The sequence below is a fragment of the Chiroxiphia lanceolata genome, chromosome 1 (assembly GCF_009829145.1).
Source record: "Chiroxiphia lanceolata isolate bChiLan1 chromosome 1, bChiLan1.pri, whole genome shotgun sequence".
In the NCBI taxonomy this organism is placed as follows: domain Eukaryota; kingdom Metazoa; phylum Chordata; class Aves; order Passeriformes; family Pipridae; genus Chiroxiphia; species Chiroxiphia lanceolata.
Genome location: NC_045637.1, coordinates 103,134,976 through 103,161,081, shown reverse-complemented (window position 1 = coordinate 103,161,081; position 26,106 = coordinate 103,134,976). Strand labels below are relative to the sequence as shown.

The window sequence follows — 26,106 nt, the reverse complement described above, 5'->3', positions numbered from 1 at the left end:
TAGATAAATTGTGCTAAAAGTAAAACTAGCCCTTAGGCTCTATTTTAATCTGTAAAGTAGTTTTTAATAAATGTGTTAATAGGAAAAGCTGATCAATAGGTAATACTGTTAAATCTAAAAAAACCCCAAACCTAACTGAAAAAACTCCCAAACAGGATTGGTGTGCCCACTCAAATGTAGAGTTGTCCTGTGAAGGGACTTCATGAATACTCTTTGTCATGGAAGTTTAATAGGACAATAGAATCAAGTTAATTAACTATTTCCATGTACCATAGGCTTAAAGGAGTAATCAGTAGCTTATCTTCCCCTAAGGTATGCATCATGAGAGAGAAATGTTGGCAATAGTAAAGTATCCTCTATTATATTTCATATATATCATCTATATAAACTTTTCTTGGTCAAAAGTAAAAGCAAGCAGTGTGTAAAATCAAAGAGTTGTTTCTTCGCCTTCATGCATGAGCTGAAACTGCTGAGCTACTTTTACTCACCCTCTTTGTGTCTAGCTCTTTCTTAGTTGTGTGTTAATACATCACTGCTTTGAACAACCTCCTCATCATAAAGCATGTCAATCCCAGTATTGTTTTGGATATAGAAGAGAGCAAGAAGTAGGAGGAAGGACACTTAGGCAACTTGACTTCTGGATGGCAGTCACGAACTGTGACATCAAAAAAAGTTGAATTTAAGAAGAAAATGTGTCTACACCATGGATTATGTGATTGAGCACATCATTAAAAATGATGGCTTGACTTCGACTTGATTGTCTCAAGTATGAGCATTTATTTTCCTTTAACTATTTCCTGCTCCACTGTGCCACAAAGGATGTGCAGGGACCTTGTAATGAGAGCAAGCACCTATAACACAGGGCTTGTGCTGTGTTTGTCCATAGTAGGGTCTTGGTACCAGGACCCTGAATGGAGTATTGTCCCGTGGAGTGGCAGCAGATGGTTATCTTCTGTTTGCTTCTGTTCACCTTTACTCAGTTTGAAGAAGCTTTCTTTACTGTATTAGGGCCTGAGATGAGGCAGAGTAGAATTACATATTGTCACAGTGTCCATAGCTGCTCTTTGTGTGACTTTAAAGCATCCCCAGATAACTTTTGTCTGATGTAGATCCTAGTAACTTGCTCTAATATGTAGTCAAAATGCATTTATGTGGGATACGCTTAAGGTGAACCACCTTGATGTTATTGATTGCTGTATGTGGTATTTATTCCCTAGTTCTTTTTTGCTTGGTTGGGTTTTTTTCTCAAATGAGAAAGTGGAGCAGATAGTTTAAATTCTTGGATTCTTTCCTTCTTTGACTCATTCCCTGTCTCCTGTTTTCAGGTCAATGCTCGGTTTTCTAAACGGATCCAGGCAAAAATTAAAGACCTTCTGCAACAAATGGAGGAAGGGCTGAAGACTGCAGATCCACATGACTGCTCTGCCTATACTGGCTGGACTGGTGAGAAAGCTAGAATTTGGGTGAAGCGTATTTGTTGAATGATGTAATTCGGTTTATTCACAGGAGAAAATTCTAATATTCTCACAGGAGTGGCAGAAATACTCTGATAAAAGCGTTTGTGTGAGTTGGTTTTTTGTTTAACTCTGCACCCTTGATCACTACTGGAATGAATGACTTCCGTTGACTTCAGCAGACAGAGGTACAGCGTGATAATTTACTTTTGTGTGTGGAGATCTTTGTCTTGCAGAAGAAGTGGATCTTCTAAGGCTGCTCTTTCTTTCTGCTCTTTCGTTCAGCTTTCCTCGTTTCTTTGTTTTTGTGGTTTTTTTAAAAATAGTTATTTTTCACCTTTTTCTGTTCAACTGAGTATTAGTTAGCAGTTTTCTAATGATAACAGTATCTTCTAATCAGTGGGAGTAGGTGGGGAGAATGTGTTCTGTGCCCAGGAATTTGGAGCTTTAAAATCTGCAATATGGATACTTTGGCTGTGCTTGTTCCGTCTCTACAAAAATGGTAAAATGAACGTGTGAGGAGAGGGAGTGTAGAGGTGGGGTTGTGAGATTGTAAAATCATGGAGGTAAATAAGCATGTGCAGGTGCTGGTTATTGCTAGGGACCATCATTCATTTAGCATTGCATCACCAATGCTGTTCAGGTGTGAACGAGCCCTTATGATTGCTGGGATTTAACCCCAGCCGGCAACTAAGCCGGCATCTGATACCCTGCCCCTCCTACTCTTCCCCCCCCCCCCCAGTGGGATAGGGAGGAGAATTGGAAAAAAAAATTCATGGGCTGAAACAAAGTAAAATATAACAATAACAATAATAAACCCGACAGCAATAGTAATAATTGTAATGAAAAGGAGGGAGAGAGAGAGAGAAGAATAAAACCCAAGAGAAACGAGTGATGCACAATGCCATTGCTCACCACCTGCTCAGCCTGTGCCTGAGCAGTGATTGGTGGCTTCCTGCCATCTCCTCTCAGTTTATGTACTGAGCATGACATTCTGTGGTTTGGAATATCCCTTTGGCCAGCTCAGGTCAGCTGTCCTGGTCACGCTGCCTCCTGGCTTCTTGTGCACATGGTTCTTAGCAGAGCATGGGAAACTGAAAAGTCCTTGAATTAGGATAAGCACTGCTCAGCAGCAACTGAAACATCAGTGTATTGTCAATGTTATTCTCATACTAAATCCAAAATATAGCACTGTAGCAGAAGAAAATTAACTGTATCCGGCTGAAACCAGGACACTGATCCTTTAGGGAGAGCCAACAGTTGTCAGGTCTGATGTGGCCACTCTTCTCAAGTTGCCAAAATGCTTTTCCATCTAGGCCTCTTAAGTGTGACTTTGCTGGAATGAATGGCTTATTCTATTTCTGCTCGTCTAGCTCACACTTCAGGCATACTTATGCTTTTAGCACAGCATGTTTGAAATGTGCCCTGAGGAGATCTATTCTTTTATCTTTGTCACGAGGGGGAGTAGCTTGGAAAAGCTCTCCAGCCTTTGCCTATCCTTAGGCTTAATTCTAGCAATGAAAGGGTAAAATTTCTTTGCTTTCTTCTTGATGTTTCAGTACAGATGGTGCTGTGGGTGGATGGGTGGGGAAGTTTTAGACAACTCAGGCTTAAAAGGTAGATATATTTCAAGGTCTGAAAGCGAGTGGCTGCTAAGTGAGTGCTTTCTTGCGCTGACAGTACCAAACCCCTCCTGAGGAGCTGTGTTCTGACACTGTGATTGACAACTGAAATTATGGCTGATAAACCAGAGCATGCTGAAAATGAGTCATAAGGTAAAAGTAACACAGCCATCGTTAGCTGAAACAAGAATATAGATGAACAAGTAATGTTGCCTCATGAGAGTGAGGTTTTTCCATCCTCTAGAAGGATCACTATCTACATCTATTCCAAGCTGTGAACTTCTTTCAGGGCTCCTGTGGATATGGTTCTGCATAAAAATGTTTAAATTATCTGGCTTTAAACATACTTATTGAAAGTACTTTCTCCCCAAACTTACTCTTTGCAACATTTTGCTAGTGTGCAAATCAGAAGGTAAAAGCAGTGCTGTAAACAACTTGCCTGCTTTTATGTACCAAGTTTAGGCAAGTCTTATGGGCAGTGCAGTCCTGTGCACTGGTTTGTACTTTTTGAAACACCTTTAAAATCTTGGAGCATGTACTGTTGGCATGTAGCAATCGTAGGACCCATGTAAGAGTCCATCTTGCTTATACAAGTACTCTTTGTATGTGCCAGACCTCTTGGAGAAGCCATTTTAAGGGTGTTGCATTAAGAAACACTAGGAAAGTTTGGATGAAGTGAGCTTCATGGCTACTTTTCTGATCATCCTTTGATCAAGCCCATGTATCTACACATTTGTTGGAACATAAAAGAGGGTTCCACAAATCCTTGTAAATAGCCCACAAGTTCCTGTGACACTGAATTGGTCTCCCCAGCTCTGCAGCTTTTTTTTTAGACTCATCTAGAAAGACTTGTTCAGAACCCATCCAGGGAACATCTGAGAATGTACCAGCACTCCTGTGGTGCTGTTGTTCTTGTACTACTCAGTTGCTTCTCTATGAGCTATGTGGGCCTTGTGTGTACTTGGCTTTAGTTGAGGCTAAAGTTGAAATGGGTTTGAGTTACAGTGTGGTCTGGAGGTGATTTACTTCTGTACATGCGTGCTTGCAATTGGCCAATAGACATCCACTTAGATGGGTTTGTTTCACCTTCTTCAGTCTACATTGTTGCAATTTTTAAGGGTATTTTTTTTGTGTGTGTGTTAATGGAAAACTATGTAATGAGTTTAGTGGAGTGAAGCTTGATATAGTACCTCCTGGCATTCTCCAAGCACTTGTTTGCCTTCTAGCTTTTACAAACCAGCTTGACTTGTACAAGCTCGTAGTCTTCTTTTAAGGGTTATAAAGAATTTGGCAAGTTGAATCCAAAAACTCGTGGAACGATCATTTTAGGAATCAAATGAGAAGTCACTTCTTGCATATAATAGATGAGTATTGTACAATTAGTGTACTCGGTGATGTTAGCTCAAGTTTTTGAATCTTACAGTGATTTCTTTGCCAAGCATTGAGGCCGGTGTCATGATTTTTCTTCTTTTTCTGCAAATTGTGAGTCTACCACTGGGCTTCAGTCTGATAATTTTTTTATTTTTACCACAATCCAGATCAAAATTTAATCAAAATAGATGACCTGATGCCTTCACATTGCATAAGCGCTAAGCCCCTTGACTGACATGTTTTTATTTCCCAAATACCTGTTCACATTTGAGTAACTGCTTCAGAGGCACCAAAGAGGGGAAGGAAATGTAAGTGAAACTATCTCTTTTTTATGTGGCTGTTTCAGGTATTGCCCTCCTATATCTGCAACTGTACCGTGTCACAAAAAACCAGAGCCATTTGCAGCGATCTCTTGATTACGTGAAGAGAATCCTTCGCAATTTGAATGGCAGAAGAGTTACTTTCCTCTGTGGTGATGCTGGGCCATTGGCAGTGGGTGCAGTGGTTTACCACAAACTGAAAAACGACAGTGAATCTAAAGAATGTGTTGCCAAGTAAGTGGTTAATGGGGGAAAAAGCCATGCCCTTTATTTGTAGAGAGCGTTGTTTCAGTAACTTTTGCAAGTGGAGTTTTAAAGGACAAGATTAAAAAATGGAGACACTTTCTACCACGATACATTTTCAGTAGAAGAATACAAAATAGGCTTTATCTTTATTAAAACTGGCTTACACTTGATTCTTGTTTGCAGGTTATCTTGAGCCCTCTATCACTGTTAGGACAGGATGTACTGAGCATATCTGTAGTGCACGCACGTTTTCATTTTGTCACATTGAAGTGACATTTAGCAAAAGCCATACGCTTGTCATCAGCAATATGTAGTGCTTGTGCAGTATATGATGCTTTCTGTAAAGAGTAGGTCTTAATTTTAGATTCATTACAAAACATGTACACAGCAGGATCTGGAAACAACCAGGCAGAAACACAGTACATCGAATTGATATGTAAAAAAGATTTAATAAAGAGAAAGTATTTGCAAGAGTAAATTTGTAAAGGCAAGGGTTTTAATTAGGTCAGACATATGAAGGTTACCTGAAGAAATTCCAGCACCTTCTCAGAGTAATCTAAATGTAACAAGTGTCTCAAGAAATCCCATTTAGATGTAGCTTCATTACAGAACTGACTGTCCTTCGCTAGTACGGAGCTCATTGCTGTCCCAGCAAGGGCTGGAAGCACTGGAACCCTGTGAGATTTGCATTTGGCACCAGCAATCCACCTGCTAGTTGTCCAGCAACGTACCTTAAGCTGACAGAATTTGTGACTAGGCTTATGTCCTCATCTCCATTCTGGTTTATATTTGCAAATGTAATTGGTCTCTTTCTAATCTAGAATCCTACTGTGATTAATCTCTGCTGCGGTTCATGAATGAATATTTCAATTTTGAAACGAGTGTTAGGTTTGGGGTTTTTTTGCTTTTAGAACTGGCAGTAAACTTGAGCATATCATTTTGGATGCAGCTTGGAAAGCAGTCTTGTTGTCAGGCATGAAGCATGAGTATAGCAAAATGAGATAAATCTTGGTCTTGCCTCTCCTTGGAAATAATCTTTAGGAGGAGTAGTGAAAAGGAGTTTAGTTTGGTTATTTGTGTATTTTATTCCTTTTTGTTTACAAATATACTCATGACACCAGCTGAGTGGTGCATTGTAAATGTTGGAATGTAGTCTATGATTTCACTTCCAACTTTTTACCTTGTAGCTGTCCACTTGTATGATTTCAACAATAAAATTTAACGGTGAACAGTTTAGAAGAAAATAACTTAGTTCTAAGTCCAAAGCATAATTCCAAGACAGGAATGATAATAAAAATCCCTTTTTTTGTGAATGGCTTTTCTGTGGAATTAAGCAGTGACAGCATAAACACGCGATTGAGGTCAGTGGTTTTGCTCTGGCATGACATTAATGCTAACATTTCTGCCAAGAAATAGCAGCTGGGGGGATCTGGGAATTGAATTTGGTCTTAATCCAGATTGTCTTTCCCCCTCCCATAATTTAAAATGTGATCATTGCCGTGGTTTCATCTAATTACAAATTTAATCACAAAAGACAGGAAGAGACAGGGAGGGAGTGGGCAGGAAAACAGATCTCTGATCCACCTCAGTGCTAATGCAGACTGGTGGAGTATTAGCAGAGAGTCTCTTTGGAGAAAATGAGAGTTGTGGTGTCCAGCCCAAGGGTTTTTTGAGGTTTTTTTGTTGTTGTTTTTTCATTGCTAAAAGCAAGCAAAACACTAGTGCATAATAGTAGTGTCCTTTTCAAAACTAGGGTGCTAAACGCTTGAGACAATGTGTTGTCTTGGGAGAGGGAGTGCTGAATGGTGGCATTGGATGTTTTTGTGTGTTTGCTTTTTCCCCTCTTACACATCTACAGTTAAGGGTTTGTCAGTTTGGTGAAACTCCCAGAGGCTCTAGGAGGTTTCTGCCTTTGTTGGAGTAGCTCTCCAGCCTCCTCCAACCCCTACCCGGCACTCATACATCTGTTTCTATCTGTACAAAACCCTGACAATTTTACTAATACTGACCTGACTCTAGCTCAGTTTCCTGTCTCAGGGGTGGCAGGCATGCAGAGCTCCTGTGTGTAAACCTGGCAGACAGCTGAACCTGGGGATGACTGAAGGGAAGTGGTAGGGCCTCACCGCTTGTTCTGCTTTGGTTTTGATTGATAGCTTGTACAATGCATCGTCCTGTATGGTCTCTACAGAAGATACTCTCTTTCCCCACTTCCTTGTCTGATGCAGGTTGTTGCAACTCCAAAGGACAGTCATAAGCACAGAGGCTGAACTTCCAGATGAGCTGCTTTATGGCAGAGCAGGTTACCTGTATGCCTTGCTGTACCTGAATACTGAAATTGGTCCAGGCACTGTCCCACAGTCTGTTATCAAAGAGGTAAGAGACTTTTCTCTGTCCAGCATCACAGCATCAGTGAGGTTGAACTGGGATCACTCCCTTGCATAATTCAAGGGATTAAGAGAGGGGTGCTGGAGAGGAGAGGAACTAGAACTGGGAACCCAGTCTCATCTGTGCCTCCAATCTCTTCCCCCTTTCTCTGCTGCCCAGCTGGGACTGAAACAGGCTAGTGTGGGTGGGTCCACATCCACCCATGGAAATAGGTCTAATATGTAACTAGTTTGGGAGCATTTGAGGATGAGACATTGATACAAGAAACCTTAAGACAGAAGTGTGGAAGCGTTTAAGTGAAAAGAAGGAGTATTCAGTGTGGGGAACATTCATGACTGTTTTGCAGATACCAGAACCGGAGAAGGCAAGCCTGGAAAAAAGTGATTAGTAATATTTATATATTCAATTTCTACTCTTTAAAATATAAGTGATTTCATCATTAAAGAAAAATACAATTTCTACCTCAACACTCAAATCCAAATGAATTGAATATTGTTGTCCTAAGACTGTTTATAGTGGTTTATTCTTTACTGTGGTTTTAGTCATGCCGAAGCAAAACTGTCTGAATCAAAGTAAGCAAGACTGATAGACGAGGTGTGGTTTTTTTCAGGTGATAGATGCTATTATTGAATCGGGGAAAAACTTTTCAAAGGAGGAGCGCAAAACAGACCGTTGCCCTTTGTTGTACCAGTGGCACAGGAAGCAGTATGTTGGAGCAGCCCATGGAGTGGCTGGGATCTATTACATGCTCATGCAGGTAAGAGCATCTTCTGCGGGCAGTGGTGATACAGCAGTGATTTCTTGTTTTGAGTTAGAGGATCTTTTCTTCAGGTTTCATGCATGTGCAGTGTTGTGCTGGGTCAGAGTCTCAGAATTTGAAATTAGACTGCAGCACAGAGCTGTGCAGAGATGCTACCTCAGGCTTTGATAGCAGAAGAAAACTGTGACTAGGGTATCACACACTAGAGTGAATTAACTCTTGAGTGGTTCAGAGCACCAGCTTTCCAGGATCTGATTTCTTGTTCTCAATGGAGACAGGGAGGTGCTTTCTCTCATCTTCATGAGTACTTCTTCTGGTGCCTGCAGTTAGACCAGCTAAATATTCACTTATCATCCATCACTCTTCAATTTTTTGCTATTTTTAAATGAGTGCACCACTGGTGCCTCCAGTCCTCCATGCCCTTCCTCTCTTCTCTAGTGATTTTTTTTTTTCCCCCACTGTCTTGATGCTTTTGGAAGACTATCCTTAATCATACATTAGTCTTCAGAATGCTTTTATTATTTAGATGTTTTCCTTCTTTCTTATCTCTCTTATTTCTCACACAATTTGTCTGATGTTCCTTAGTGTATTTATGACCCCTTCTCTTCTGGTCTTCTCTTCCTGTTGTTCTGAGTGAGATTCCTCTCTTCTGTATACCTCCTCTTTCTCACACTTAAATCAATTTCCACCTGCCCTGAGATTCTCCAGTAGGATTATGATGTTTTTCTTATTTCTGTTCTATGATCTGGAAAAAAAGCTTTAAGATTCATTATAGAAGATGGCCATAGAGCTGCAAAATTTGTATAGCACCTGTTTCTGGTTTTCAAAGGTGCTGCCAGTTTGTGCATCTTTGTAAATGTCCGTTTCCTTACCAGCTCCTGCAGAATGACTTTCCCTCGGGTAAGTGAAAGGAATGTACATCCTCGCACCCTGAAGCTGTGTGCAGACGTTCAGTGCAGAAGTGACTGAGCTGGTATTTGGTGTTGCCACTACTCAAACATTCCTCACTTGGAACAGATGCTGTGAGTTCTCCCCATCTGTTTCAAATTAGCTCACACCACTTCCACCACTAGTTCCAGGTAAAGTGGCTGACTTTGCTATGGAAGTAGCTACTGCTCTGCTACCTGGGGGCATGTCTTAACCTCAGCACAGACATGTTCTGCAGTAACCATCCCACTGGGGCCTGAGGCTGCTCTGATTTACCGTCTCTTACCTTTATTTACCACTTTTTTCAGCAAGGCTGTCCACCCCCTTCTGGCTCCCTCTTCTTTCTGGCTTCCATTTTTCCTTCCCTGGCTCTGCTAGATTTTCTGAGAAACATTCAGTCCTTTAAAGGAGACTCTTCAAAGGCTCTACCCTTCATTTACTATTCAGGGATGATAGCAGAAATAATTGCACAGTGCCTTTTGATATGAGCGGAAGCTACTGTGCCTACATGTTAAAATCATAACTGTTTTTCCTTTACATGTAATTGCTGCTTTTAAGAATTACCAGAAAGCCATTGTTTATGCAGCATTAGATTACCATCTTTTCACTGTATGTTAAATATTGTGAGTCATCCAAAGTTGAGTCATCCACTGCAGAAAAAGATGCCATATCAGAGTTCCATCCTTTCCCCATCCCTCCCACACCAAATGAGGAGAATTTTGCTGTATTTTCAGCAAAGAATTCAGGAGATGGTTTGTTGAGTGGTTATTTGATAACAAAAAAAAGTGTTTAACACAGCACCTGAGATGTGAAGGTCACTGACCATAATTTCTGTACAACATCTAGATGAGGAAATATGTATTGCTGGAGTTATTCACAGAAGATTACTGGAAGAATAAGAGCTTATCCATGTTAAATAACTCATCCAGGAGATAGAGGAGAAATTCTGAAGTGCTTGCTAGAGACTCTCTATTCCAAGTTCCTTTCACTAACCCTGAAGCAAAAATGTCTGTTTGCATGTCATTGCTCTTGGCCAGAGGGTCAGGACACATACCTGTAGGTTACTTTTTTGGTGTTCGAAGTAAGTGCTGGGAACTTCAGCATCTTGCAGCAAAGAACTCACTTGTACTCAAATCTTGGAAGCAAAAGGGAAGGAGGTTTGTAAAGAGCTCTGTTGTTCTTGGATTTACCTCCCAAGAATGGCTGGGCTGGTCTTGCTTCCCATAGCTTAAGACTGAAAGCGTTTATTCCTGGTGCCCATCCACTTTACCTTCTGCATCAGGAGTGCAGTGTGAAATCAAGAACCTCAAAACAAACCTTCCTACCAAGCCTCACTACCTCACAGGTCAGTGTCTGAGTGAGGGCTGATCAGCTTTGGGGTGTTCTTCATGACAAGCTGATCTGTATTCAGGTGTTCTTCTGATGATGAGCCGCATGAAGGTTTCTGTTCCATTCAGAAAAGTGCAGAGATGGAGTCATCTGCTTGAGGGACCTGATAGATGGAATTCTGGCAAAAGTTTCCTTGCTGAGGTGAAGCAGATTCTTTTGGTTTCTTCAGCTTACTCAAAATAGAGCTACTGAAAGTTTTCCTTCATTTGGCTGTCAGACTTTCAATTGTAGGACTGTGCTCACCTGTTGAATGCAAATGGATTGAGGCTGGTGGGAAACAATGAAATTGGATGACGTTGAATCAACAATAAAGACAAGTTATTTAAAAAAAAAATATGCTCAGTTATTAGGCTCTTGTAGGCTTCAGTGTCTGTGGTTGTTCCCACAGTTTGCAGGAATCCCAGAAATCATGTAGATTGTATAAAAATAGAGAGCTGTACTATTAAAATGCTGTAAAATGGGCTGGAAGTGGAGGGAATCCCAACAAAGAACAACTGCAGACAGTTACTTGGCTTCTAAACCTTTAGTTACAAGAGCATGCAGGTTGATAGATATATTCTCCGTTTGGCAAGGATGTAAATTAAATAAAAAAACTAGAAAGAAAATTCAGAAGAGCAATCGAAGAATGAGATTGTAATACTAACATGCTTAGGTAGCTGGTGAGGTAGCTATTGCTTCTTAGCTTCGGGGAGTTTTGTCTACGATGGAAAACTTTAACCTTCATAGATCTTTGCCAGATATGCCGCTATATACACTTTTCTTCGTTTGTTGCGAAATAGTTATTTTTAAGACAAAATGTGTAACCTGCTTTGTTTCAAGTGCGTATTATGAGCACCATAGCGATAAACCCCATCTTTTTCCTGTAAGTGTTCTCCCTGTTTTAAGGTATAAAGAGAGGCCTGGGAGTCTTGAAATCCATATTCTGTTCTCAGTTCTTCCATAGTCTTTCTGTGTCACCTCCAGGAAGACAGGTGACAACTTGGTGCCCCAATTTCTTTATCTGTGCAGTAACTATAAAAATGTTCTTCACAAGGGTATTATAAGCAGACATTAATTAAATCTGTATGAAGTGATTCACAGTATTTGGATCAAGGGCACATATGTAGGATACTTGAAAATAGATTGTAGAATTAAGTGTTGATACACACTTTGTTACTACTTCTGCTTATGGGTTTGGTGATGGTTTTTTTAATGTTTTCTTTAGCCAATTGCAAATGTGGACCAGGAGACCCTGACAGAGCTGGTGAAGCCAAGCATTGACTATGTGCGTCATAAAAAATTCCGATCTGGGAATTACCCGTCATCGCTGAGCAACGAGACTGACAGACTGGTTCACTGGTGCCATGGTGCCCCCGGAGTCATCCACATGCTCATGCAAGCTTATAAGGTGAATCACTCTGTGTTCACAGATTTCATAGAATATTTTGAGTTGGAAGGGACCCACAAGGATCATCAAGTACAACTCTTAAGTGAATGGCCCGTACGGAGATTGAACCCACGAGCTTGATGTTATTAGCACCATGCTCTAATATATGTATATATACAGAGAGAGAGACCTCTATTTTTACAGAGTCACGTGTATGCAGGCCTGTTAGATTGTAAGACTTTAATTTAATGTCTTTTTAGATGTAGTCTTTTAAACTGGAACCTTAGGCTAGGCACGTAAAAATCTCAAAATACTTACATTGGTATGTTTGTAAAGAGAAAATAAGTGGATAAAATTGCTTCTCAGGGCACTAGTGGTTACTAGACTTCAGACTTTTTGGAAAAGGGCCATGTATTTAAACAATTTGGCATCAGAGTCATGGGTGTGAGAACATTGACCTAAATTCTTTGAATCTTCATCCCAAGACTTTTAACAGTTACACTGGTTTTCAAAAGTATAGGTTCATGTGCCTTGCCAAAGAATGTCTTCCATAAATTACTTCATTATTAAGATATATCTCTTTAAAACTTAATGTCAGAGCAAAGATCCCAGGCCCCTTCTAGGGCATAAATATAACAACTGAGTTTTCACAGGCCTACTGTTTGCCTTTCTCCATTCTTAACTAGGTTTGCTACCTCTCTTGTGTTGTGTGCATCTGGTTTGCATGACATTTGAAAGTATGCCATTTAATTAAATTTATGCAAATTGATTCTTGCTTTTGACAGCCCTCCTTGACAGGTTCCCTGATCAGCCTCTGGGTGGGCTGATGAAAAGCAGGCTTGGTTTATAGAATAATTACTCGTGCTGCTACTTGAAATGTGAACTGTAAATCTCTTACTGTGTTGCTGCATGTAGCAGTAGTCACAGTTGCTTTTTCTTTGGACTGTGGTAGGAGATTGATTTAACACTGCAGGCTTCCCCCTTACTCCTTCTTCAATGTGGTGCTTTCCCCAGCACAGAACATTTTGCAGGAGGTAGGAGGGATAGGACCAAATTCTGTTTAGTAGTCTCTTTTTTTACCTCTTTATGTTAAAGGTGATAGAGCATATGATGTTTTTCCTTTACTCTTTGTATTCTGCTTTTTGAAGCAGTGAAAGACAAAATTGGAGCATGTTTTGCTGGCTATGCTTTCATACCAAGCATTAACAGGCAGCAGTGTTTGTCCTGGAAATCAAATGGTGTTGCCAGGCCTTAATTTGAAATGTTACAGTTAAGTAGCTGAGAAACCCTGTTCAGAGGTTCTTTATCTAAATCCACTTCTTTATCAAGCTTGTGGATTTAAGAATCTTGCATGTTAATTGCTTCTTTTACCTTATTAAAGAGTTTGATAGGGGATGCCATCTCCAGAGGACTAAGTCTACACTAGTGCATCACGTTTGTTTTGTTGTGGTTTTTCTGTTGGTTTTTTTTAGGGTGTACATTTCTTTGTTTTGTTGATCCATAGAATGACTTAGGCAAAGGTGAGCAAAAAAGTGGCTTTATAAAGGTGGAATTCTGGTAGTGTTCAGGTAAATTACTTGCTTTTGTTTGCTGCTTTCTGGATGGGCTCTCTGTGTCCAAAATGCACTTCAGTTGCAATAAATTTTGCAAAACTGGTCTTTTGCTCAAGCTGGCTACTGCTTCTGAGTGCATACTAATACTAATATACTAATAGAAGTACTCATCAAGGCAGTGTAGTGTTCCTACTTGTACTGTGACAGAGAAGAGAGTCCTGTGCTATGCAAAGTGATGCTCTTGCATATTTTTGATGTGGAATTAAGGCAGACAATGAGTAACCAGGAAGAATTACTCAGGAAGACCACGATCTAGCCCTTTCAGATCAGATTTGATGTCCCAGTATTCTATTTTACATTTCTCGGAGGCGGCAGAATTACATTTTTGTATATTCAAATTCAGGTTTGGGAATGGAGGATGAAGAAAAAAGGACCATGTACCTTTCAAATAGATTATAGGTTATAGAACCAAAGGACTTGAACTTGAGCTTTTCCTTTGGGATCCTGATTTCAGAAACAAAAACTTGAAAAGTTCTTTCTTTTTTCATGCAGGGAAAGAAGAAACAACTTAGTAAGAAAAGAAAAGCAAGTCTATGAGGAATGGATTATTAAAATTCAAAATAAATTTTATATGGAAAAACACCACACTAGAGTGAAATACCTCTCAGGTGCAGCTTCCTTTTGTTTTCATTAGTACTTCAATCTATGTGTGTTTATTCTCTGCTTTTATTCCACAGGTTTTTAAAGAGGATAAATACTTGAAAGATGCTATGGAGTGTAGCGATGTCATCTGGCAGAGAGGTTTATTGAGGAAAGGATACGGGATCTGCCATGGTACTGCTGGCAATGGCTACTCCTTCTTGTCTCTCTATAACCTAACTCAGGACAAAAAGTACCTCTACCGAGCTTGCAAGGTGAGCTCTGCAGCTTTCCAGCAAAATTACTGTTCCCTTTCACATCACAATGCCTGTGCAATGGTGAAATGTGATGGGAGTAAGCAGTTGTGTCCTGGGGCCAGCTGTGGGGTTGGATGGGACAACAGGGCCCTGTCATTTGCTCCTCTTTACTCACACTTTGACTGGACCACTTCAGCTGTGTATGTGGGGCAAGCACTGTCTTAATACACAGAGTGGAACACACAAATGTTCTGTAAGAGGGGAGGAATATGTATTCAGAAGAAAATAAGAGTCTGAAAATTAGCCTGCCTGAACAATAACAGACTGATGTTATGTGGTGCTAATTATTCCATTGAGATATCCACTGTCATCCTCGGCTCCTCGAGCAATACTCTTTGTAGTCTTTGTAATTATTTGTTTTCAGACTAGTGCCTGTTTGGGGCTTTTAGAGCTCTGAGTTGCAGTTATTAAGGTGCTCATTTAGAGTTTTTTCATTAATACAAACTGCAGAGAAAGACACACTCAGAATTTTTCCACTGGAATTGTCCAGGTTCTGCCATCAGCTCTGACTGTGCTAACAGTTACCAAAGGGGAAGGCTTTCTCTGCCTCTTATTTCGTCACCTCATAAGATTTTGGTTTGGTTTTGGTTTGTTTTGTAGGATTTTTTTTTCAGTTGAATTCACTGACATTAGGTTTCATATTGTGTACATAGCTATTTAGCTGAGGCCTTTTTTTTAAATATTGCAATTGAAATTTGATGGGTTGTTTCTTAGGTGCTTTTAGATGAGTACTGGGCATATGTAAAACTGTTGTATTTATCTCTGCTGTCAGCCTGTCCTCTGTCAGTAGAGCTTAAAAAAGTTACTGCTTGTCTCACATTTATCCAAGCATCATGCCATGGGGGCACCTGTAGGCATACCTGCATCCTAGAGATTGAAATAAACCCCGGCTACTCCCACAGCAAATGTGTGACTTGTAGTCACTCGTGGACATGGAGTCACCCACTGCTGACATGTAAACCACGTTACCCTGCAGGCATTTTTGTCAGCACAGCTATCAGCTCTTACTGTCATCCTCCATGCTAGCACATCTTCTGCAGCTCTGTGCAGCATTGGCAGCTTCTGTTGGTGCTGCATTTCTGGCCCGAGAGAGCCCTTGGTGTTTGTCCACACCAAGCCAGAGTAAAGCAGGCATATCTGTTTCAAAGGCAAAAAAGGAAGAGACTCGGTGTTACATACCTGAAATCCATTTGAGAAGAAAGTTGTAGCACAGTGGCTAAAGACTGTTTGCTGGAGGTACCCAACATAGTGAGATCTGGCAGCATATTTGCAGCCACTCTGCAGTTTAGCATCTCCAGCGTTCAGTTAGGCCTTTGCAGGGGAAATCTTGAAACAGGCAGAGGAATTTGCTTGTCTGGCATTCTTGAAATCTTTTCTTTTTGAGCCGGAGCATGCAAGGAAGCAAACATGCAGTTAAGTTGGTACCTAAAGGCATGTAACTGAGAGAACTAGGTGGCTCCCCTCCCAGGGGTGTCTCTTCACACCAAAAGCTTGAGGCCCAGTGGAAGGAGTCTTGTCAGGAATCCCTGGTTACCCCTCAGGAGCCATGGAACTGTTTCACAAATGAACCACAAGAGCTTGAAGAGAAGAGACCCCAGGGTTGTGCTTCACATTTTCATCCCCACAGCTTTTCTGTCACATTATCAAAGAGAGGCTGAGCTGCTCCCAGCTGGCCTGTCTGTAAAAGGAGAGAAGGGCTGTGGCATCCTGGGCTCCAAGCAACAGAAAGTATCTGAGCCCTGTGCTGCTCAGCATTGTGATTGCCACTGCTGGTGGCAAGCATGCCCAGTCTGTGTGACAAGTAATGGCAGATGTCTTCTTATAATATTTTGTTTCCTTTTTTTTTTTTCCCCTCGGTTAAACAAAGTTACTTGTGTAGCTTATAGGATCTGAGTTGTGGTGAAGCTGTGAACTTGGAAATGATGGTTGTGCTTCAGAAGCCTGGGGTGCATTTTTTTTAATTTATGTTGCAGTTCCCAGGCTGGAAGTGATAATAAAGGCTAGTATGCAATGAGATGTGGATGTGCAAGAACTGATTGTAGCTTAGAAGCATGACATAGACATGTTTAGTCCTCACATTTAAGCCAAGATTACATGGGAGAATTAAACCTTGGTTTGATGATTTATACCTGAAGGGTGCCCAAAAATGTTTCATCAGTTCTCAATAACAATGTGGATTACAGTGTTTGTGTTTGGGGGTTGGTTTTTTTTTTTACACTGGGTTTTCTGAAGACATTCACAAACATGCACACACCAAGAGAAGAAAAATTAGTAGAGAGGGAGAAAAGGAGGAGATGCCCCCTTATTCCTCCTGCTGAACAGACCAACGGCTCTGGGATCATGCTTACACCACATATAGCTTCAGCTCTAGGGCTGGGGCACCCTCTGGTTAGGATCATCTGTTTGCTAGCAGGTTACCCAACTTGCAGGGGAAGCAGGGAGAGACCTCACAGTTCTTTGCTTTGTAGGAATCTTTGTACTGTACTTTGAAGAAGCAGTGGTTTGCATCCAAGCACAGAAGTGCCAGGGGAACTTGTGGCCCCCTTATGCTCTGGGGAGCCATAAAGCAGAAATAGATGGTTGTTATTAAATTGATCCAGATGCAGTTTGTAAGTCATGTATATCTAATGTAGCTACTGCAGCAGTGTTGATCAAACACAAGAAGGACACCATTAACTCTTTTTAATGGTAATCCATCTTCTGCAATGAAATATTGATGACCATAATTGTCTAACTGCGTTTATAATGATTTTTCATAAGGCTTGGGGAGAACAAATAAATAAAGCTAAATAAGGGCAGCTGGAGATTTAATACTCTAAATTGGTGCACAGCAGTGAAAGAAAACCAAAATGCAATTAACAGCCCTAAGTCCTGAGTATGTGGATAAATTAAGCACTAATACAGATAAGAAACTGATAAAGTATTAGAAAATTTTTGACTGACTATATCCGTTCTTACAGCATTTTTCCTTGACTTGTAGTAGGATTGATTTACAGAAAGTCTAGCCCACCTAATTGCATTGTTACGAAACTGAAACTCATGCTATGAAAATACATATTTTAAAGCCTGATTGCAGCCTTGTCATGGTTGAAGTAGGACAAATTTATCTCAGACAGTGATTTATGTGTTGTGTGTCTGCTTACTCTGCTTTACATTTTTTACCTATTAATCATATGCAGATATTCAAGCTTGCACTTAACAGTCTTAAATAAAAATACATTTTTTAATGTTTCCCCAGTTTGCTGAATGGTGTTTGGAGTATGGTGCACATGGATGTCGTATTCCTGACCGACCTTATTCTCTCTTTGAAGGTAAAGTGATGGTGTTGCAAATGGTTTGGTATTACAGGAGAGAGGGGCATTCTTGCAGTTTTGGGACACGCTTATGAGTTGGGAAGTCTTTGGTGGGTTCCTCCACTTTGAGGTGGGGTTCACCCACCCCTTACCATCACCTCTGCCTAAAAGAAGGCAGGGTGGTAGGGGGCTAGAAAAGGACAAAGGAAAATCATTCACTGTCACAACTTTCAGAGCTGGTTGCACTTCAGCATTTTCCGGTGTAAAACCAGTGCCATTGTTACTCTCAAATAAAATTCTGCTGTGCTGATGCTGCTTGGTTTAAAGCAAACAGAAGTCTGGGCAGCAGTTCTGTCACAGATGGTGTCACAGAGGGACTGGGAGAGGGGCAGCTGTGGGTAGAGGGTCTCAAAACTAGTTGCCAGCTTGTCAGAACTGGACCTTCTCTGCTGCAATACTAAACAAAGGAAAAGGTAGTTTTAATATGAACCCAAATGAGCTTGAGCTCAAATTTCCTTGAGCAGGAAAGAAATGCAGAGTTCTTATGGGCTTTTCTGTAAGTTCAAAGATCTTGTAAAATACTTTCCTAGAGCTTTGTATTATTATTATTTGTACCTTATTTTCTATTCTGTATCTCATCCTTGTGTTATAGAATCAGTATCAAGGAATGAGAGACCCAAGTGGAATTTAAGGTAGCGCCGCTGCCGCTCCATGAACGAGCCTCGTGCGCCACCTGCCGCAAACATGTGAAATTACAGCAGGCGGAGCAGGGTCATTTTGCAGATAAACCAGTCCAGGGTGTAAACACAAGGGAGCAGGAGTTATATGCATCTCTCCTAAGCAGAGAGTTATTGTCTTAATGCTCAAGGGAGACAAACATGATTATTCTTATTCCTGATAGCACCCTTGCATGCACTTGTTGGGGGGGGGTGTAAAAGTGGGCATGTTGTATAAATGCTTTGAAATTTGTTGAGAAGGTGAAGTAGTGCCAACACTAGGATGATTTGTGCTTCAATGTGGATATACAGTTTTTATTTTAGTTTTTAATGTCTGGGGTTTTTTAGAAGAATCTAGAAGTCTCATATTTCAGATGAAGTCTGTATTTTGGGATTTGTTTGTTTTTGTAGCCAAAATTGAGCTTGACGTTGTCCAATTCTGCATGTACATGCATCCTTTCTGCAGAATTTGCATGTGCATCTTATGGAATTGTTCTTGATTGTTTTGTTTCCATCAGATGCTGTAATTCAGGAAGGTTCCTTTATATGTGCATAGCTATTGATAAAATAGAATTTTAGCTTGATCTTAAAACTAAGCTTATATTTGTATGCTCTCCTGCTGTAGGGTGTTTCTTTTGTCTGTCACCCTATGAGTTCTATTGGGTGATGCTAATGTTAGTTTTTCAGGCTCTGGATGACCTCTTTATGAATAGTTAAGAAATGAATCTGTACATTACAAGTATAATAAAGTTTTGGCTTTTTTTTTAACCAGTGAAATGACAAGCCAGAGCTGCTCCAATAGTGAGGGACTGTCCAAACTTTTTCTTAATTTGAAATAGCACTGAGGTTGTTCAGCTGCAAAGATGTTAGCGGAGAGATCTTGGTTCTTGCCTTTGATCTTTTCAAGTAAAATTTTGTTTCCTGGACAAAGTACAGATGCATTTGCCTTTCTATAGGCCCTAAGTTCACCTGTTCAAAAAGAGATCTAATGAGGGAGGTGTTCAAACCTGTGCTATTGCCTGTGCTGTCAACTGTATTATTTTAATGTCAAAGATACACAAAGATCTCTTTCTTGTTATGTTTTAGGCATGGCTGGAGCTATTCACTTCCTCTCAGATATTTCAGTACCAGAGACTTCCCAGTTTCCAGCATTTGAACTTGGACCTCAGAGGAGGGAAAACAAAGTGGAACAGGACAGCTAAAAACATCATTTTGAAAGAAAACTGATGCCGAAAGAGATGAGATTGTTTAGTGCCTCTGATACTGAACCAACTCAATGCTGAACCGACAGATGGCTAACCCCCTTTTCTCACCTCTCCCACCCCAAAGGACCATGAAGTCATTAGAGCATGAACAGGAGAAGCCACATTTAAGTTCTGTTAAAGTGATACCTTCAGATGTAGGACAACAGAAGTCAAGTTTTGAACTTTCTCTCTTCCGTTGTATTTGTCTTCTTCAGGTCTTTGACATGCTCTGCACGTTTATTGGTGTTGTGTGTTGATTCGAGTCTTTTGTTGTTAGCAAAAAGCTGGTCTCTGTGTGAATCTCCGTCCTGTACCTTCGTGCATGACTCTCAGCAGCAGTGTTGCTTTCTGCAGTATGGTTACCCAGAGAGTTCCACCTTATGCCAGAGAGTTTGCTGCAGGACAATGCCCAGCTCCACTGGTGAGCTGGCAACTCTAAAAAGAGATGACAAATATTTTTATGTTCATATTTTTCTGCCTTTTTATCTACATTCCCGACAAGCTAAGCTGATGGAGATCAGTCTGTTTTGATGAAGAGGTATGAGGCCTATGTTTTCAGAAACTTAGCAGGTTGGAAGAGGTCTGACTTGTCTTTTGCTGCTGTTGTGGGAGGTTTTTTTGGAAGTCTGTAAGAGAGTCTCCCTTTGGCACCTGGACCTGGTTAGTGTGTTAGGCACTTATAGCAGGGTGGAGGTGCTTCTCCCTACCTCTGCAAAGCCCTGTCCCATGGCATGAGCTTAAACTGCAGGTGGAGTCACTTGGACTAACCTCCCACTGCCACCAACACCAGAGCCAGGACAGCATAACTATGCTTCTTCTCTCCTGTACCTGGATTTGTAGTAAACCTGTCCTGCAGCATCTAGAACAGATGAGTAAGGGAGGGCGTCAGGGCAAGTTTCCCATGCAGGTAACTCAGGATGACTGTTACTTCCAAAACAAGGTGATGATTTGTTCTGGGCCCTCGCCTCCCACCTCAGCCCCCTTGCATTTAGCCCATGTAGTAGTACAGGAGCAATAAGTACCAGCTGCTTGTGGAGGCTGCAGAAGATAAATGAGCAATATGAAGCCATTGCTAGAGGCTGTAACTGAAGTACATTTCATCTTAAAACCCAAACAGAAAAGCCCTTTGCCATTAGTTTTAACTGCTGCTAGTGCTTTGCTTCCTCCTGTAGTGTGGTGAAGTTGTGAAATGCTAGACCAGCCTCCAGGTGCTCCTGAATATCAGGCTGTTGGTTTGGTAGGAGAAATGGAACATAACTCTGAGTACACTTACAGCAGGCTTATGTGTTCCAGATAGTATGTACACTTACTGCTTGAGAGAGGTAAGTGTAGCACACTCTCAGTTGCTCAAGCTCTGTGGTCATCCTCCCCCCCAGGTCTCCCTGTGCTCTGTCTTTCCAGGTGCTTATTTTAATTGATATCTTCTGTTGGGTGTGAGTGGCAGTTTGACCTTTCAGGCACGCACTGGACCTGTGGGCCATCTGTTGAGCACCAGTGCTTGTAGTCCGGCTTGGAGATGTATTGTTCCTGCGTAAATCTTTGAATTGTAGCAGGTGACTTCCTATAATGTTTGTTACCAATGCCATTGAGATGCTAATAATTTCCACATTCAGTTCTGCTGGACAACAGCAACAGTGTCAGTGCAGGAATAGCTTAACATCCCAGTGGTTTGTCAGGTAGGATTAAAACAGCAGCAGGAGAGACTTTTCCACCTCTCTGGCAAAGGGCAGAAGGTGAGGTGGGGATACCAAAGACAGCTGTACCTCTACAGCCAGGGATGAGGGAAAATGCAGAAAGGCAGTGGGGATGAGGAATGCTGCATGGCAAGCAGCTGGGCCGAAGCAAATGAGCAGAGCAGCAGAAAGTGAGGACTTGGAAGAGTTGATTAATGTGAGGGATCACTGAGGAACAGGGAGAGCCAATTACAGAAGGCAATGCACGGTGTACCAGTAGAGGCCATCTCAATGAGATGTTCCTCCATGCCAAGCATGCCAAGGGCTCTGTGTTTCCTTCTTAAGCCTGTGGATCGCTGATCCTGCCCATAAATAAGACAGGAAGGAAATTTGCCCAGAGTGAAGTTTAACAGAAATGCTAACAAAGGAGGTAGAGACATCAGCTCTAATCTTGTTTCACATGACCCCCACACCTTTGTTCATTCCCCTCTGCTGTGGCTGCAGAGCATGTGGAATGGGTTAACAGGGAAAGAGCTCACCAAGTTTACAGGAACTGCTCACAAACAGACAGAAGCCACCAGCCTTTCTGGCAAATCCCAAGCATGTGTTGTATGGACCATATAACTGGGGTCAACAAGCAGGTTTTTTCATTCACTGGTTACATACATATTGGCCTAGGCTACTGAACTTGGAGTGGTTCCTATGGGAGGTGATTTTGGTTTGCTGGATCCCAAGGGGAGTTAAAACTTGCTAGTTTTAAAAATATATAGGTATATACACACTCGGAACAGCTTCATACTGAGGAGATCTCCAAGATGCTTGAGTGTACCTGTCATAGTAATGAAGTCAGCTATGAGCTCTTTCTGTACCACAGCCAGCCTTCTGCCACGGTGGGGCCTGGCACCATCCTTCTCTGCAGAATCCTCTGGGAATTGAGTAAGACTGGAAAGAATAGAATTGAGAAGCATCTGACAGTGCATCTGCCTCATCTTCCTGGCGTGACTTTCCCCATGGCTCCTTTCTGTTCATCACAGCATTGTGATATCTAGGTGGCCCATTAAGAAAGGATATATGGTGTGAAGGTGAAAAAAATGTGTTTCATCAAGGCATTGTTTTCCAAAATGACATCAAACTAAAAATGTGGAAAATGTGGAAAATGTCTTAATATTCCCTGGTTTGCTTTATCTGTGTGTAATAGTCCATCTGTTGCAAAAAGCAGTAGTTTTAAAAATGGAGATGCTCTTTGGGCAGAAAAAGAGGAAAAAATGCTGATGTTTTGTTCTTTGGCTTTATTAGTAAAGATCAAGCTATGTGGTGGTACTTTGTGTGGGGTTTTTTTTTCCCTCTTGTTCTCCTTCCTTCCCTACAGCACTGTGGTGATAGCTGTCCCACTGATCTGACAGCTGAACCACTTCCCTATCTCATAGTCCTTCAGGATGAAACACATGCCAGAAAGTAGGCAAGTGGGCAAATTGCTTTTCTTTAACCTTCACATTTTACTAGCACTGCAGGCCTCTTTCCTGCTGCTTTTCCCAGGTGATTTTTAGTGATCATTGCTTAGTGCAAAACGTTGCTTTCTTTCTGGTCACACAGGTCCTGTTGAAGAGTTTGCATCTAAAGCCTGACTCAGGATGACCTGATTTTTAAAACACATGTATGAAATCCCTGTCCAGCTGATTAACATTTTTTTTCTAGCTTTGAGAAAGTTTGATGCATTCCTCTAGCTAGGTTTTAACAGAAGGAAACTTCAGGCATGCTGCAAGCAATGGGCAGTATTTCTGTTTCTCAAAGCCCCTTGTGCCACTCGTGGCTGTCTTTGCCACCGAGAGAAATTCGGTGCATTTTTTAATTAAGAGCATTAGTTCAGTACAAATTCAGCTGTAGCTAGATAAATGCATTGGGACTTTTCTAGCACAATAAATCTCTGCAACATCAAAACAGCATAGGATAGAGAAGTGGGAGGAGGTATGGGTGCAGGGTGTCACGTAATAGCTGAGCAGCAGCCTGCTGCCTGAGCCCTGTCCCATTAGGGTGTTTTATAGAGCAGTCTTTCCTGGTGAAATTACTCACTTTTCTCCCATTTGTTCTCAATGGTTTCATGTTGATTCACAGGCAGGGCAGCTGTTATTTGTACGCAGGGAGCAGTAGGGACCTGACTTAGAGCCACAGCTTCTCCTTGACATCTGCAAGTGGACTGCTATAAATCCAGCTGCAGCTATTAGATGATAGGGCTAGGCAGCAGGAGAGAAATAGTGTGAGACACAGCTAGAGATACAACAATCCTGTGACTTCTCTCAGTGCATGAAGCCAAAGTAACACATCTGTGCGGGAAGGCAGCTACCTTCATCTACAGGGGTTGGGGTCGGAGGGCTGCTTGTCACTGTTCCCTCTGCTTTCTCTATTGTCCCCTTTACCTTGCAGCACACGGTACCTTGGAACAGTGGCTGCCAGTTGCACCTCTCCTCTTTAATTGCCTTATTATCTGGCAGTTGCTTTGTAGAAACTGTCTCATGCTAGATCTTCTTCTGCATGGTGTCTCAGTAGTCATTTCCCTGCCAAATAGTACAACTGTAAAAGCCCAGAAGACAGCTCAGGTGGTGACAGGGCATTAGGGGGGAGGGCTCCCACAGGCACAGGGCCTACAAAGACATCCTGGCCCACTTCTCTCACCTACTGAATTAGCAGTGTTAGATCTGAGAAATAATAAAAAAAAGAAAAACCAAACACTTCAGTCTGTGAAGGAGTGTTATAGCTTCTTTGCTGACCTGTGTGCCAAAAAGTGGCTTCTTGGATATATACATTTAAAGCTAATCCTTCTGAGGGTTTTGGGGATGGGTTTTTTGTTTGTTTGAAGTGGAGAAGGAAGAGGAGTATTGCCTTTGCTTCTTCACATGGTCTGAAGAGCTTGTTGGAAAATGTAGTCCCAGCTGTTTGTTGTCACAGCAGTGTAAGCTGTCACAGGGCTCTAAAGGAAAAGAAAAAAAGCCACCCTCAAAACAAAAGAAGTTTGTCATTACATTATCTTTTCCCAAAGTGATGAAACACAGGCCACATCAGAGCTAGAGGCAACATGTACTAATAGTCCCTTGTAGTGCCTTTTAAAACAGTATACTTGGAGATTTCATTGTAGCAGAAGAGGACTGACCCCCTTCTCATTCTCACTGCTGCCAGGGTCACGGCAGCAGAGAAAGACCTCAAAAGGTTTCCTTACACACCTGCTCAGTGCCTCCTCACAGGTACATCAGACACATTTTGAGTATGTGCAACTGAAGAAGACCGCAAAGGGTTACTGCTTGTGTTCCTGGCTCCTCACCCAGGTACAGTGGTTCCACCAAAGTATCTCTATTCTGGCCAAGTTCTGTCAAGGCATTTAACCCCTCCCCACCCCCCTCCCTGTATCAAACACCTCTGAAAGAACCAGGAAATGGATTGCCACAAGACATTAAATCACTTTCCTGATGTAGATGGGGCGATCTCAAAGGCAGGCAGGGAGTCAGCTGCATACAGGTCCAGTGCCTCTGGGAAGGGGCAGGAGAGTGCCCCACACATCTCCAAGTCTCCCAGCCACCAGCACCAACCTTATTTTGCAGTTGAAACACCACCTTGCCTCATCAGCGAGGTACCAAATCTCTTTTGTGTTAGAAAGGACACAGTAGATGCACTCAGAGAACCACAACAGACGAAGCACCAAATCACCACGGGGCAGTTCACATTAGCAAAGCTGCAGCAGCTGGCAGCTCCTAGGGCATCACTACTGCCAAGTAAAATCCTGTTGGAATTGGCGAGGCAACAAGAGGAAAGGCGTGTAAACAATCTGAAAGTAATTCATATGGATGTCCACACAGGTGTTGTGTTTTCAAGAAAAGACCAAGCACCAAGCAAGTTTGCTAGCAGAGAAGTCCATGTGTTGTAAGAGGTGGTCTCATCCATCAACACTAGGAAATAAACTACCCAGACTTCAAGAAAACTTCACCTGAAATTGAATTTCGATGTACAAAGGCTTCTATTCAATGTGTCCAGGACAATGCCAGCTGTCATAGATAAATTTCATAATATAAAAGGACTTAACAACATCTATCTACTAACATGAGGTCTGTTGTCATTTCTATTGACAGAAAAAGGTTGGATTTACTTTTAAAAAATCGTCTTGTATACATAACCATACTCAGTGACATACACAGCTTTACACTTCAAATGCACACTGATTTAGAAAATATATACAGTTGTGGTGTGCAGATGGAACTAGTATTCATACAGAAAATTTACTTTTTTGTTATCTTACGTGTCTATCAAGCCTTGACTGCACACACAGAAGTACTTTGCTTTCTCCCTTATTATGATGCACAGTAAGGGAAAGCCTTAGTTACAGGTTCATCCAAGTCAGGTATGCAGGAACGTACTCCTCCAAAGCTAACTCTGCTCCAGATGGCCACTAACTCCACCAGCAGCTTTTAGGAACAGTGGCCCTTAGAAGTTTTTCTGCTAAGACACTCATATTCGCAATAAAAGAGATGCTCTGCAAATTCAGCTTGACACCTAGAAACAAGTTCTCACAAACCACTTGCATGTAACAATGCCACCATAAAGCTTCAGCTCCCTGTGCAACACAGGTCTTCACATTACTCCAAACCACGCTGGTGATCTCTGTGCCCTGGCTGGCGTGACACAGGAGCAGTCTGTGTATTGGCAGTGAGTAAGCTTTTACAGGGTACCCAAAGGTCCACACTGGACTCCTAACTATTTTTGCAGGTCCTTCAGCAGCAGGAGGCAATGGCATCTTTTTTTTGGTCACTCTTCAGTGGCCGAACTCTGAATATGCACAAAGGGAGAA

General features: G+C 41.7%; 1 protein-coding gene across 1 annotated transcript in view; it reads left to right on the top strand.

The window, feature by feature from the left end:
• Nucleotides 1–22,595, top strand: part of LANCL2 (LanC like 2) — a 31,428-nt gene extending 8,833 nt beyond the window's left edge. Inside the window, exons 2-9 of the mRNA XM_032686334.1 lie at nucleotides 1,326–1,443; nucleotides 4,794–5,001; nucleotides 7,239–7,386; nucleotides 8,009–8,155; nucleotides 11,679–11,861; nucleotides 14,131–14,307; nucleotides 17,588–17,660; nucleotides 19,445–22,595. Coding sequence (XP_032542225.1) covers nucleotides 1,326–1,443; nucleotides 4,794–5,001; nucleotides 7,239–7,386; nucleotides 8,009–8,155; nucleotides 11,679–11,861; nucleotides 14,131–14,307; nucleotides 17,588–17,660; nucleotides 19,445–19,560 — 1,170 coding nt within the window. The 3' untranslated portion in view covers nucleotides 19,561–22,595. The remainder of the gene's footprint in view (nucleotides 1–1,325; nucleotides 1,444–4,793; nucleotides 5,002–7,238; nucleotides 7,387–8,008; nucleotides 8,156–11,678; nucleotides 11,862–14,130; nucleotides 14,308–17,587; nucleotides 17,661–19,444) is intronic.
• The last annotated feature ends 3,511 nt before the right edge of the window (nucleotides 22,596–26,106 follow it).